The sequence below is a fragment of the Crinia signifera genome, chromosome 4 (assembly GCF_055691185.1).
Source record: "Crinia signifera chromosome 4, ASM5569118v1, whole genome shotgun sequence".
Classification (NCBI taxonomy): domain Eukaryota; kingdom Metazoa; phylum Chordata; class Amphibia; order Anura; family Myobatrachidae; genus Crinia; species Crinia signifera.
In genome coordinates this window covers 85,339,308-85,351,994 of record NC_139220.1, presented here as the reverse complement: position 1 = coordinate 85,351,994, position 12,687 = coordinate 85,339,308, and the positions used below count along the sequence as shown (strand labels likewise).

The 12,687-nt window shown below is 44.1% G+C and overlaps 1 protein-coding gene across 4 annotated transcripts in view; it reads left to right on the top strand.

Moving 5' to 3' along the window:
* ARHGAP26 (Rho GTPase activating protein 26) overlaps positions 1 to 12,687 on the top strand; it is a 502,534-nt gene that overhangs the window by 353,795 nt on the left and 136,052 nt on the right. For all 4 annotated transcript variants that reach the window (XM_083181921.1, XM_083181920.1, XM_083181919.1 and 1 more), the window contains exon 20: positions 8,482 to 8,641. In XM_083181921.1, the coding sequence (XP_083038047.1) occupies positions 8,482 to 8,641 (160 nt within the window). The remainder of the gene's footprint in view (positions 1 to 8,481; positions 8,642 to 12,687) is intronic.

The window sequence follows — 12,687 nt, the reverse complement described above, 5'->3', positions numbered from 1 at the left end:
CACAAGATGGGTTATATAGCATAAATGTGCTGATGGTGTGACGCTCCGGTGTCACAAGATGGGTTATATAGCATAAATGTGCTGATGGTGTGACGCTCCGGTGTCACAAGATGGGTTATATAGCATAAATGTGCTGATGGTGTGACGCTCCGGTGTCACAAGGGGGATTATATAGCATAAATGTGCTGATGGTGTGACGCTCAGGTGTCACAAGATGGGTTATATAGCATAAATGTGCTGATGGTGTGACGCTCAGGTGTCACAAGATGGATTATATAGCCTAAATGTGCTGATGGTGTGACGCTCAGGTGTCACAAGATGGGTTATATAGCATAAATGTGCTGATGGTGTGACGCTCCGGTGTCACAAGATGCTCTCAGGTGTCACAAGGTGGATTATGTACTGTAGCATAAACGTGCTGATTGTTTGTAGCTCAGGTGTCACCATTTTGACTTTTTAAATTAAAATGTGCCCTCGCGAGTGAAAAATGTGCCCTCGCGATTGAAAAATGTGCCCTTCCTGTGGTCAGCACCCTGCCCTAAAAATTTCTAGAGTGAACACTAATATATATATAAAAAAAAACCTCTGCACCCCCAAAAAGTTGCTGATCACCTCAGATATAGTGATCAGCACAAAAGGGGGTGCAGCAGACACAAAATATAGCACACTCTATCTCTCTGTCACTCTCTATCACTCTCTATCACTCTCTATCACTCTCTGTCACTCTGTCACTATCTGTCCCTATCTCTCACGATCTGTGACTCTGACACTGCTGCAGCAGCACACACAGAAGTCACAAGATCCAGGAAGTATCCAGCTGCTGGCAGCACGCTACCAGCGGTGATCAGCGGTGATCAGGTAAGTTTCAGGCAAGGATCAGGTATGTATCACGACAGATTGGCACGGTGACCGCTCTGCACGCAATTCCAGACCGGAATGGCGTCTGCAGCGCAGTCACCGTTAGTTTAAATCACGCGCCTTGGCTGTGATTGGTCCGTGGGTCCCACGGACCAATCACAGCCTTGGGGGCAGGTGGGGTGAGGTGTCGTCGTCACCGATGACCCCCTCATGCCCCCTGACGCCCGGCGGTGATTGACACCTGTGTTACCGAGCGTCTGATTCGCCGGTAACACAGGAAAACGCTGTGAATGGCTGTTCACACTGAACAGCCAATCACAGCGATCGCCGACGGGGGGCGGCATCGCAGCCCCCCCTGGGCATGCAGGGACATGTCTGCTGTCAGGGACAGCAGACATAGTCCCTCTGTCACTGCGTCTCGAGACACAGTGGCACTTTGAAGTCATGACGTATATATACGTCATGTGTCGGGAAGTACATCCTGGCCATGACGTATATATACGTCAAATGTCGGGAAGGGGTTAAAACGGGTCTGAACCTTAAGACCTTTCACATTGCAGGCGAAAACCGTTTTAAAAAGCATTTAATACCATTCACACATTCGGGTGCCGGACGGGTTCCCGACAGTCGGGATCCCGACAATCATTTACCCGACGTCGGGATCCCAACTGTCAAAACGCTGACAGCCGGGTGCCCGACGGCCACCCGCTATTTTCCCTTGTGGGGGTCCACGACCCCCATAGAGGGAGAATAGAATAGGTGGCTCGCAGCGTGGCGAGCGCAGCGAGCCCGCAAGGGGCTTTTTTGCACTCGCCATGCTGTCTGACTCTGGCCAGTCGGGATCCCGACGTCGGGATAATGACTGTCGGGATCCCGACTGTCGGAGTCCCATACCACACACCACACCCCACACATTCAACCTGTTTAACCCCCAAGGGACACGTTTCAAGCCATAGAAATAGAGCTATTCACACTGCCTAAAAAATGGCTTTGAAACGTATAGGACTCTGCTTTTTAAACGTGTTGAAATACCAGTTAACTTTAACCGGTAAATCAACTCTGGCACCTTCACACTGCAGCCCTAAACGTTTTAAAATGGGAAAAAAACGGCAATATGCCTTTTAAAAGTGCAGTGTGCACTTTATACAAGGCTCCTGGAGGTACAGTAGTTTCCACAGTTTTGAATAATTCTGTGCATGAAACAGTTTGTGTACTGTACATACACAAAATTGAGTAATGTTTCATATACACCTTATACACACAGCCTGAAGGTCTTTTTGCACAATGTTTAATAATGTGCATGGAAACGTTTCTGTACACGGACCGTAGCATCAGAAAGCAAAGGCCTCTCAGTTGCTCTGAACTCTAATAAATATGAATCACACAGACTGTGGTTGCGTATTGCTCAAAGCAAAAGCTTTCAGGGCTAGTCTGCTAACTTGTGATTGCCTCTGTGTTTCTGTATGCGTGATTGCCTCTATGTTTCTGTATTTGTAAAAGAGATGTAGTTTCACTCGCTGCTAGCACGTCAGTGTTTCCTTTACACATGGACAATAGATATAGATAGACCGATAGATAAGGTACTCCAAATAAAGAATAATTGATGACTTTTAGCTTACACTTCCAGAGGTAAATCTTGAAATGACGTGACTCCCTGAAAAAAAAAGGGCTAATGGACAGTATGTACAAAGCCAGAAATGCATGTTCATACTGCACTTTTGAATATAGTGAAGCCCTTCCGCCTGGGCTTCGATACCAAGGGTAACACCATCAATAGGTGGCATTAACCTATAGAAGCCTATGGGCTTCTTTACGTAGCGCTGCATGAGGGATCTAACACATATCCCTCAACTGGGGCAGGGGGCCCCTGGCTCACAGACCCAGAAGTTCAGGCACCGGAGCTCATTGCAAAAGGGGCAGTTCTGATCAGGAGAGCTGCCCTTTGCATTAATAATTGCATATGTTAGCATCGGTGCAGCAGCATCACACCATATAATGGAGACATGGTTACAGCTCTATATGGAAGAGATCAAAGACACACTTGAGGCACCCATTAGGCTGCTCCAGTCTTTTTTGCATTAATTGACCTATTATTAGGTACCTGCCAATAATGCTGACCAGGTCGAGACGGTTCCTCAGAATCAGGAGCATGGTGATGTGAATTTCGGTTGAATAATGTTACACAATCTTTCTACATTGAAACTACTAGGTGCATCTGCCAAGAAACCCTTATTTGAACTGCATATTGTAATCTTCATGCTTGAGGAATGCAGTAACAGAAAAGCACTTCATTCAGTATTTTTTCTATTGTAGGGTAAATTATTAATGTTTCAGATATGTCGGTTTTGACAGAAAAAGGGGAAATAAATGTCATTTGTGTAACATAAATACACTGTGTAATAACAGCAATGCTTGCCAACATTCTCAACCTCAAAACCAGAAAGCAGTGGGAGTCTGGATAAATGTGATATTTGAGTGGAAAAGTGCTAATAGCACAGCATTGGGGTCAGTAAAACCACCTTACTCACAAAAAGCCAAATGTACGAAGCCTGAAAAGTGATAAAGTGGAGAGTGATACAGAACCAACCAGCTCCTGTAACATAGCAGTTAGGAGCTGATTGGCTGGTGAGTTATATCCCTTCACTTACAGACAGTGGTGGATTTTACCTGTGGTCTCCGAATTTCCATCACACACAGTCATTTCCGCCACCTTAGTGAGCCTGTTGCCATGTGACAAGTCTGGGTTCACTGTGACTGGCAGATACTTCCTGTTTTGAAGTGCTTCTATCAGTCACACATGACAGGCAGCCTTGGGGGAGATGATTTCTCTGTCTGGGACTGCCAGTCTAGGCTGCAATTATCAGAAAGCTTGCCACAAGTAGGAAGCCAGACCCTGTAACCTAGTCAGCCCTGGCCAGTTTTTATGGGCTGCAGCAGATGCACTCCATAGAAGTCTGTGTTGCGCATGTGCCGGTCTCTGCTTCTACCAGATCCATTGCTCAGGTCAGTGGTTCCCAAACTTTTATGAATCACAGCACCCTAGAGTATCAAAATATTTTCAAGTCACCCCTAGGCCAAATGCTTCTTATTGAGAAATTTGGAAAAAAAAATATAAAATGAAGTGCATTGTGTTTATATTTCACAGTTATCTGGTGAGGGACAAGATTTTCTTCTGTTTGTCCACATATATTATGATTGGCAGCCACAAGCACTGGTTTTGCCTGGTACATTGTCCATAAATAATATAAATTGATCTTGGTCCACCAATCCAAGGCACCCCTGCAAGTGTCTTGAGGCACCCCAGGGTGCCTGGGTGCCGGACGGGGTCCCGACAGTCGGGATCCCAACAGTCATTAACCAGACGTTGGGATCCCGACTGTTAAAACACCGACGGCCGGGTTCCCGACGGCCGTAGGCTATTTTCCCTCATGGGGGTCCACGACCCCCATAGAGGGAGAATAGAATAGGTGGCTCGCATAGCGAGCCTCCGTGCCTGCAGTGTGGAGAGTGCAGCGAGCCCACAAGGGGCTTTGTTGCGCTGGCCACGCTGTCTGAGACCAGGCAGTCGGGATCCCGACTGTCGGTGATTCATACCACACCCAGGGTGCCTAGGCACACCGTTTGGGAACCACTGGCTCAGGTGCTCTGTCCACGTGACAGGTTGTGCTAGACTGAAGATCGTAAACCGCATGCTGTCACTCGTGGTCTGGATGCCAATCTTTCTTTGCAGTTTTTATGGGAACCTTAATGTTTGAATAAAGATTCTGCTCTTGGGAATTTATTCAGAGATGGATGGAATTTCGGTACAGCTTACAAACGGCTTTGAATCCCAACCAATTTATAGTCGGGACATGTAGGAGACGTCTCCTGCATGTAATGGTGATGCCAACACTGCAGCTGACATTGCAAGGTAGGATCCAACATTGCAAACATAGGTCAGATCACGCAAGTGGCCAGCTGAGTGAGTGCTGTAATGCCAGGGAATCTGTGTGGTGACACATAGAACCTTTGTTCTCCCCTCCCAGAATATTGGGGCAGCCCATCACTGTTTCCAGGAACACAGACCTCCCCCTGTCCCCTCAACGACACTGTCAAAAGGGGGCTCTATACAACGTTGCATGGCCCATTCTGCTCATGCATAGTACACAATATGGACGTCCGGATGTTGGTGCATGCTGGAAGGGGGGCAGTTCATGCTGGGAGCTGGAAGGGTGGTCTTTACATACCTAGATGGGGTCAAGTCCTACTGAGAGGGTGTTGGCATATGCTCGGTGTGCAAAAGGAGATGAGACAAAAGGAAAGAACTGTCAGTTTGCTGTTATTCAGCTGCAAGTACAAATGTAGGCACACGTCATTGTCAAGCAATGAGCAGGGGTGGTGTGGCATAGCAATTCCATGCTGCGATTGCGATTTTGCAGCGACAAACGGCATGAGCGCCTGTATCGCAGCAATGGTGACCTTAATAGTTGCATTAAAAATTATTGGCAGTAGTAAGCACACTGCCTGGGCAGCGCTAGGAATGCCCATTCCAGTAGATGTTTATCTAAGGCAGCGGTGGCCAAATGGTCCTCGTCCATGTTTCCAAATCACCTAGCTGCTGCACAGCTGTAGTAATTTCTAACTGGCACATTTTCAAACCTGCTGCATTCAATCCTACTAGATCCACAGGTTGTCTGACAAACATGAACTGTTGGTAGATCTTGAGGACAAGTTTGGACACCCCTGATCTAAGGCATTACTTTGTTTAGTATAATGTGTAAGGGGCATTAGAGTGTGGTTCATATTAAGGGACATTTTGGTGGGGTGCACAATGTGTATGGGGCATTACTAGAAAGAGGAAAAAAAAATACAAATAATATAAGGGTAGGGAAAAGTGGCTCTAAATTGTACACCCTCAGTAATGAAAGGTGCCATTTTCTGAGAATAAAATGGTTTACACAGATAGAGAGGGTGCAAATGCACTATGCGATCATTACATTATAATAAAATATATAGTAAGAGGTTGTTGGTATATCATTGGCCAGTGGTATTGGCCTGCCCACCAATCGTCCAGGTCACCTCTTGTCGAGCAGGTCCCTAACACTATGGGGTCACCACCTGGGGAGCAGGGAACCCCGAAACAACATGATCCAGCTAAGGACCCCCCCAGGGCATCACAATAAAGAATAGTGATAGTAAAGTGGCAAAATTATAAGTATGAAGGTCCCTACTATATGATTGGAGGTAGAGAGTATGTGAAATAAAGAGTGCATGCATAAATAATAGACAAACATGATATAAAAAGTGACTGTATTTAAGTTGTGATGCCCTGAGACAGTCCAGCCAGAGCTGCCCGGGGGCCCCACCACCCTCTATGTTTTTAAGCAGGGAACCAGCATGGACTGCACTGAGACAGAGGCATAATTCCAAGTAAGTAACTTCCTACAGTATATATTTGTACATAGTGGCAGAAAATTTGGGGTTGGCATCTGGGCGTGGGGCCCCCGGGCTGCTCTGGCTGGACTGTCTCAGGGCATCACAACCTAAATACAGTCACTTTTTACTACATGTTTGTTTATTATTTATGTATGCACTCTTTATTTCACATACTCTCTACCTCCAAATATATAGTAGGGACCTTCATACTTATAATTTTACCACTTTACAATCACTATTCTTTATTGTGATGCCCTGGGGGGGTCCTTAGCTGCATCATGTTTCGGGGTTCCCTGCATCCCAGGTGGTGACCCCATAGTGTTAGGGACCTGCTCGACAAGAGGTGACCTGGACGATTGGTGGGCAGGCCAATATCACTGGCCAATGATATACCAACAACCTCTTATTATATATTATAATGTAATGATCGCATAGTGCATTTGCACCCTCTCTCTGTGTAAATAATATAAGGGGCATGATGCGGTGGCCAATGTCTCTGAAAGGTTACATCCCCTTAGTAATGTAGGTTATCACAATCTACACTAAAGAATGTGATAAATCTAGAGATTGGAGAATTTAGTACCTCCATACGGATTTTGATAAACTCAGGGGACAACTTGGTTTGATACAGTCGGTTGTCTAATATACAACATGGAATGTTATACTTTTAAGTGCTAACATATTCTTATATCCTAAAAGCTTTCATGACAAGGCAAATACAGTTAAAAATAAGACTGTATACCCACACACACACTTTACTCATGGATATGTGTTCTGATGCGAAAACAATAAAGTATGCATACCAGTATGTGGTGTTTATGGATATAATAATAGTTGAAGTGTTAAATATAGGTTGATGTATCAAGCATTGGGGAAGTTGTCCATAGCAACCAATCTGTTTCAAAGCAGCATTGATCAATAACATTCTATAAAATAGGTATAAGCTGATTGGTTGTTTGTGACCATTTCTCCACACTTTTCACTCCTTTTAAATCCTTGCATGTTTTTTTTTTTTTTTTTTTTTAATGTGTGCTTCTGTGTCTAGTGCAGTGGTTCCCAAACGGTGTTACCCTGGGGAGCCTTGAGAGACTTGCAGGGGTGCCCTCGGTTGGTTGTCCATTTCCTTGAGAAATGAATTATGACTAATGTACAGTAATAGGCAAAATGGGAACAAACAGAAGTGAATCCTGTTCTCATCACATAACTGACACTAAGGATGTGATATAAGCATAATTTACTCAATTTAATATTTTTTTCAGATTTGATCAATGAGAAACTTTTGCCCTAGGGGTGCCGTGAAAATATTCTGATACTCAGGGGTGCCGTGATTCCAAAAAGTTTGGGAACCACTGGTCTAGTGTGATAGTGTATTTGTCATAATTCTCCATATCCCAATTGGATGATATTCCTGTCAATCAATCTTGTATTATAAGGGGGGTTATTCAATCCAGGATCACGGCTTTTGATCCCTCCCAACAGCCGTGATCCTGGTCTGTTTGCGTTTTGTTCGACAGGTGAACGACAGGGATACAATTATCCCACCTGCAGATTGGCGCAAAGGGGGTGTGGCCGCAAAACCGCCTTCGATTGTCAATCTGCAGCCAGGATCGCGATAATCAATGGCTGATATCGGCAGAACGGGCCCGACAGCTTCTAAAGTTGGGCCCGTTCTGCCGTGATCCCGCTTCAATGCTGTCGCTAAAGACTGCATTGAATAGGGGGCCACCGCTTTTTCACCCGTCGGGAATAGCGGCGGCACATTGAATAGCCCCTAAATCCGTTACTTTACTTGCTTTTTCAGCAATTATATCTGCCTGGAACCTATTCCTAGGGTTTGTATTTTGTTCTTTACTTTCCTTGGTCTAAAACATCAATAAGGCTTTTATATTCAGTTGAATCCTATTTTATTTTAAAGTGTCGTCTTGACAGGGTTTTGCCTTAGTAAATCAATGTAATGCAAAGCTTCTGAGATCTAGAACTGGTATATACTGTATTATTTCACAGGTTCTCATCTCGGTCCTTAGGACCCCACACATTGCATGTTGAAATTCAACTCACAAAATCAAGTGAAATAATTAACTCCACCTATGGATCTTTTAAAATGTCAGTCACTAATGAGTGCACCTGTAGGACCAAGTTTGAGAACCACTGTACTATTTTATACTATTTTGAAATCTATTATTACTTAATGCTACTTATTACTTTCAGAAGAGAAGAGGAACAGTGTAAATTCAAGTGCAGAATCCGTCATCTCGTCCTATGCAAACAGCTCAGTGAGCTCCAGCTGCGTCCAGCGGACCAACATGAATAATCTCAATTCCAGTGACCCTGACCTGGAAGTCATTAAAGTGAGCAGGCCAAATTCCCTGTAAGTACCGTATCCCTGCTGGGACATATTTAGCCTTGCGCAGCAGTGGTATGATAACATAAGAGAGTGCTATATAGAATAACAATATACTGTATATTGTATGTGTAATACGTCTACTGACACAGGCCAGTGGTTCTTAACTCAGTTATCATGTTGTGGATTTCTTCAGTCATGCACAGGTGAGAGGTGAGTTAATCTATGTTGCTGGGTCATTAATTATCCCACCTTCATCCACAGTTAGAGATCCTATAACTGGTTGGCAAGACGGGTTTGAGGCCAGTTTATATTGCAAAAAACAGTACTTATGTAATATCTGGACTCCAGTTTTTCTTATGAGACCGCGTCCCCTCGAGGGGCTCGCTGCGCTCACCACGCTTCAGGCACGGTGGCTCGCTGCGCTTGCCACACTATATAAAATCAACTCCATGCGTAGTTGGATATGAAAAAATGGGGTATGAAAAAATGGGGTGCATTTAACATGGGAGTCCAGATAATACATAAGTACCCAAAAAACAACAAATAATAAGCACTAAAAAAACTCAAAAAGACAAGGTATTCCAGCTGCTATCATTTTGGGATCACCAATCCCAGTGCAGAAGAAAGGAAAAAAGCAAAAGAAAGCGATAGGAATAGAAAAAAAATAACCCAGTCTGGAATATATTAATTAATAAATATAGACTTTTATATATAAAAAAAAAAGCCAAAGACCTAAAACATTAGCGACAAGATATATTATTAAAAAATGAAGTATACAATATATTATATACTCATATGTGTTGGCCGAAAAAATAAAAATATAGTCAAGTGTGATCCTTGAAAATGTCGCTGATAGATGTAAGCGGGGAAACGCGTCGGGTCGCTAATCCTGCCACTCCATTCACCGCCGACCGGCACCTCAAGATCGGAACCAGTATCAGGTTATGGTCTTTAACCAACCCGAGTCTCCAGGGATGCTGCAATAACTAGTTACAACCTGCTGGCTAAATACACCAATCATCGGGGTTATCATCTCCCTGCACGCTAGTCAGCCAAGATCAAACGGAGGTTTAGTAACTATTAAATCAGCAAGCACAATTTACTGCTTTATTGAAAGTACTTATTACCACCTCCCCAGCTGATTGCTCTTTGGATGATTTTTCATTAAATAATCATACCAGCAGCAGCGGATCAAGAATTGTGTGATTTTTACCACAGATCCTAAAATTCAATTATTCTTTTTTTGCGTGTGTGTTGTATCGGCCGGGAAATAGGAGTATATAATATATTATATATTTAATTTTTAAATAATATCTTGTCGCTAATGTTTTAGGTCTTTGATTGTTTTTTATATATAAAAGTCTATATATATATATATATATATATATATATATTTGCAATATATTGCAAATATCTATACACCCACGGAGGGCACCTTGGTTCTATCAAGTATCATCCAGAGTGCCAAACCACAACTGTTTCTATATATATATATATATATATATATATATATATATATATATATATATATATATATATTTATTAATTAATATATTCCAGACTGGGTAAATTTATTTTTATTCCTAGTGCTTTATTTTGCTTTTTTTCCAGTTTTTATTGCAAGCTGGTCAGCAGGTGCGCATACCTGCTATATATCTGTGAACAACATTGTTCAGACATATCGCATTACCCTTCAGCACAGCTGCAACCTGATATATTTGCAGATACGTATATCCGTGCATCCCTCACTTTCTGCAGGGATTGACCTCACAGTTGGTTTGGCAAATTCAAATGCCTACCCATCTTTGAAGTGAGGGCTGAGATGACTGGATTTGTAAGTATATATGCTTACCTTAATTGGTTGCCCTGTCGGTACAATGGCGAACTCAGCTTTCGAACCAGTATTATAGAAGAATGTTGCTGGTTTTTCTAAGGGCTCTGAAGGAAAATAAGTTTATTTTATATTGCCAGTTTGTAGGCATTGTTTAAATTGTTTTGAATCCTAAGTACTTTATATGTGTACCAGGATGGTAGGTCACTAGGCTCTGGTTGAGGTATTGCTTCTGTAGCATGGCATTGCATTTGTTAGCATTTCACTCACAGTATTGGGTTTATGTGTTTCATTACAACTGGAGTAATTTCTGTTTAAAATTTGTGTGTTCCCCTGGAGGAAATTTACTAAAGGCATCCAAACATTACCTGATTTGGGCCAGATTTCACCCGATTCTGGAGGATCGGGCCGAGAAATCGGGTGAAATAGCCCAAATTGCGTAGTGTATGACATCTGATCCGATGCGCAGTCCCGTGCGTAACGGATCCGAGTCAGAGGTTGGACGGTCTGCACATAAGATAAATCTAATCATTCGTCAGTGCTGCAGGGAGTGAGGTCCGGGGAAGCAGGGCCCTGGTGCCGGAACTGGAGAGCAGGGTCCTGGGGAGCTGCAGATGGGGTAGCAGTAGGAGAGTAGGGTCCGTGGTAGTGACAGGCGGGGACCAGAGAGCAGGGTCCGGGGTAGCGGCGATCGGGAGTATAGAAAAAATCCTATTCAAAACACTGGGGGGCCACTGATTGAGAGCTCAGCCAATCAGCGGTCGCCCAGTCTTTCGAATAGGATTTTTTCTCTATTCTCCCGCTGCTTGCGCTACTTTGAATCCTGCTCTCCGTTCCCCGCCGGCCTCTACCATGGAACCTGCTCTCCTGCTGCTATCCCGCCTGCAGCTCCCCCGGGTTACATGTGATAAATCACATCCGATTTATCACATGTAAAACACACATCAAGTGCCAAATCTGATCAAGCTCTCCGGGGGGGCTCAGGGGAAGTCTAGGCGGAATGTATGGGGGCCATAAGATTGGGATTTTATTTCTCATGGGATTTTGCAATGGGCAACCAATCAGAATCTACTACTTATTTATTTAGCAACTTCTAGAAAATAGATAGTATCTGATTGGTTGTCCATAGCAACATTCCATTTTAAATAAAACTCACATCTTAGTAAATCCCTCCCTGTGTTTACGGTACATAGTTTCATACACACTGAAAAAAATACAGATGTGTCCTCATGCGCCTCTTCTTTGTGCTCTCTGTCACGAGATACCTAAGAATAGCGATTCCCATTATGCAGACTTTCCTTAATTTTGTTATTTTCTTTCTATAATTTAACTACTTTGTTCCTCAGTTTTATTACTCTTCCCTCAATATGAAATCTAAAGGTCCATACAAACTGGGCGATTATGTCCAACGTGTATGGACAGCGCTGACTGCTGTCATCGCTGGGTGGAAAGCCGCTCAGTACATACACACTGAGCGGCTTTCCCCTGACCGGTGCTGTCAGTGGGGGGGTTGACAGCTTTCCATAGCGCAGCACTATGCAAAGCCTCAAATACGCTCATCTGCTGGTGATACCAGCAGATGAGCGTCTTTCCCAGCATTCATCTATAGCAGGGCTGGGCAACACCGGCCCTCCAGATGTTAATGAACTACACATCCCAGGATGCTTTGCATTAGTTTTGCTATGTGGCCATGCTGAAACTAATGCAAGGCATGCTGGGATGTGTAGTTCATCAACATCTGGAGGGCCGGTGTTGGCCAGCCCTGATCTATAGAATCCCGGATAAGTTCCCGGACCTATGGTTGTGGAACCTGAAAACCAGCTATTTACCGGGAATTTCTTATCGCACTCGCTCAGACTAAAGTGATTATTTCCATTAACTACAAACAGCAGGCAGCCTTCAGCACCAGTTTTGTAACATTGCATTTGTATGCAGTTACAGCTGAGTTGGTGGTTCTCATGCGCCCTGCAGGGCCGCCATCAGGGGGGTGCTATGGGGACAACTGTCGTGGGACTGGCTGCTTTGACAGAGGGTAGGGCCCAGGCCCGTATGTGAACCAACAAAGCTGTCACTTACACAGGGGATGGGTTTTCAGGGCTCACACATGGGAAATGGGGTCAGCGCTGACACTGCGGAAGGGGTATATGACTGCATATATCGCATGCAATGCAATATGGCCACTGAGCGACCATATTGCCAGCGATTGGAGTGCGCACTGGTGATAAATCACCAGATGCGC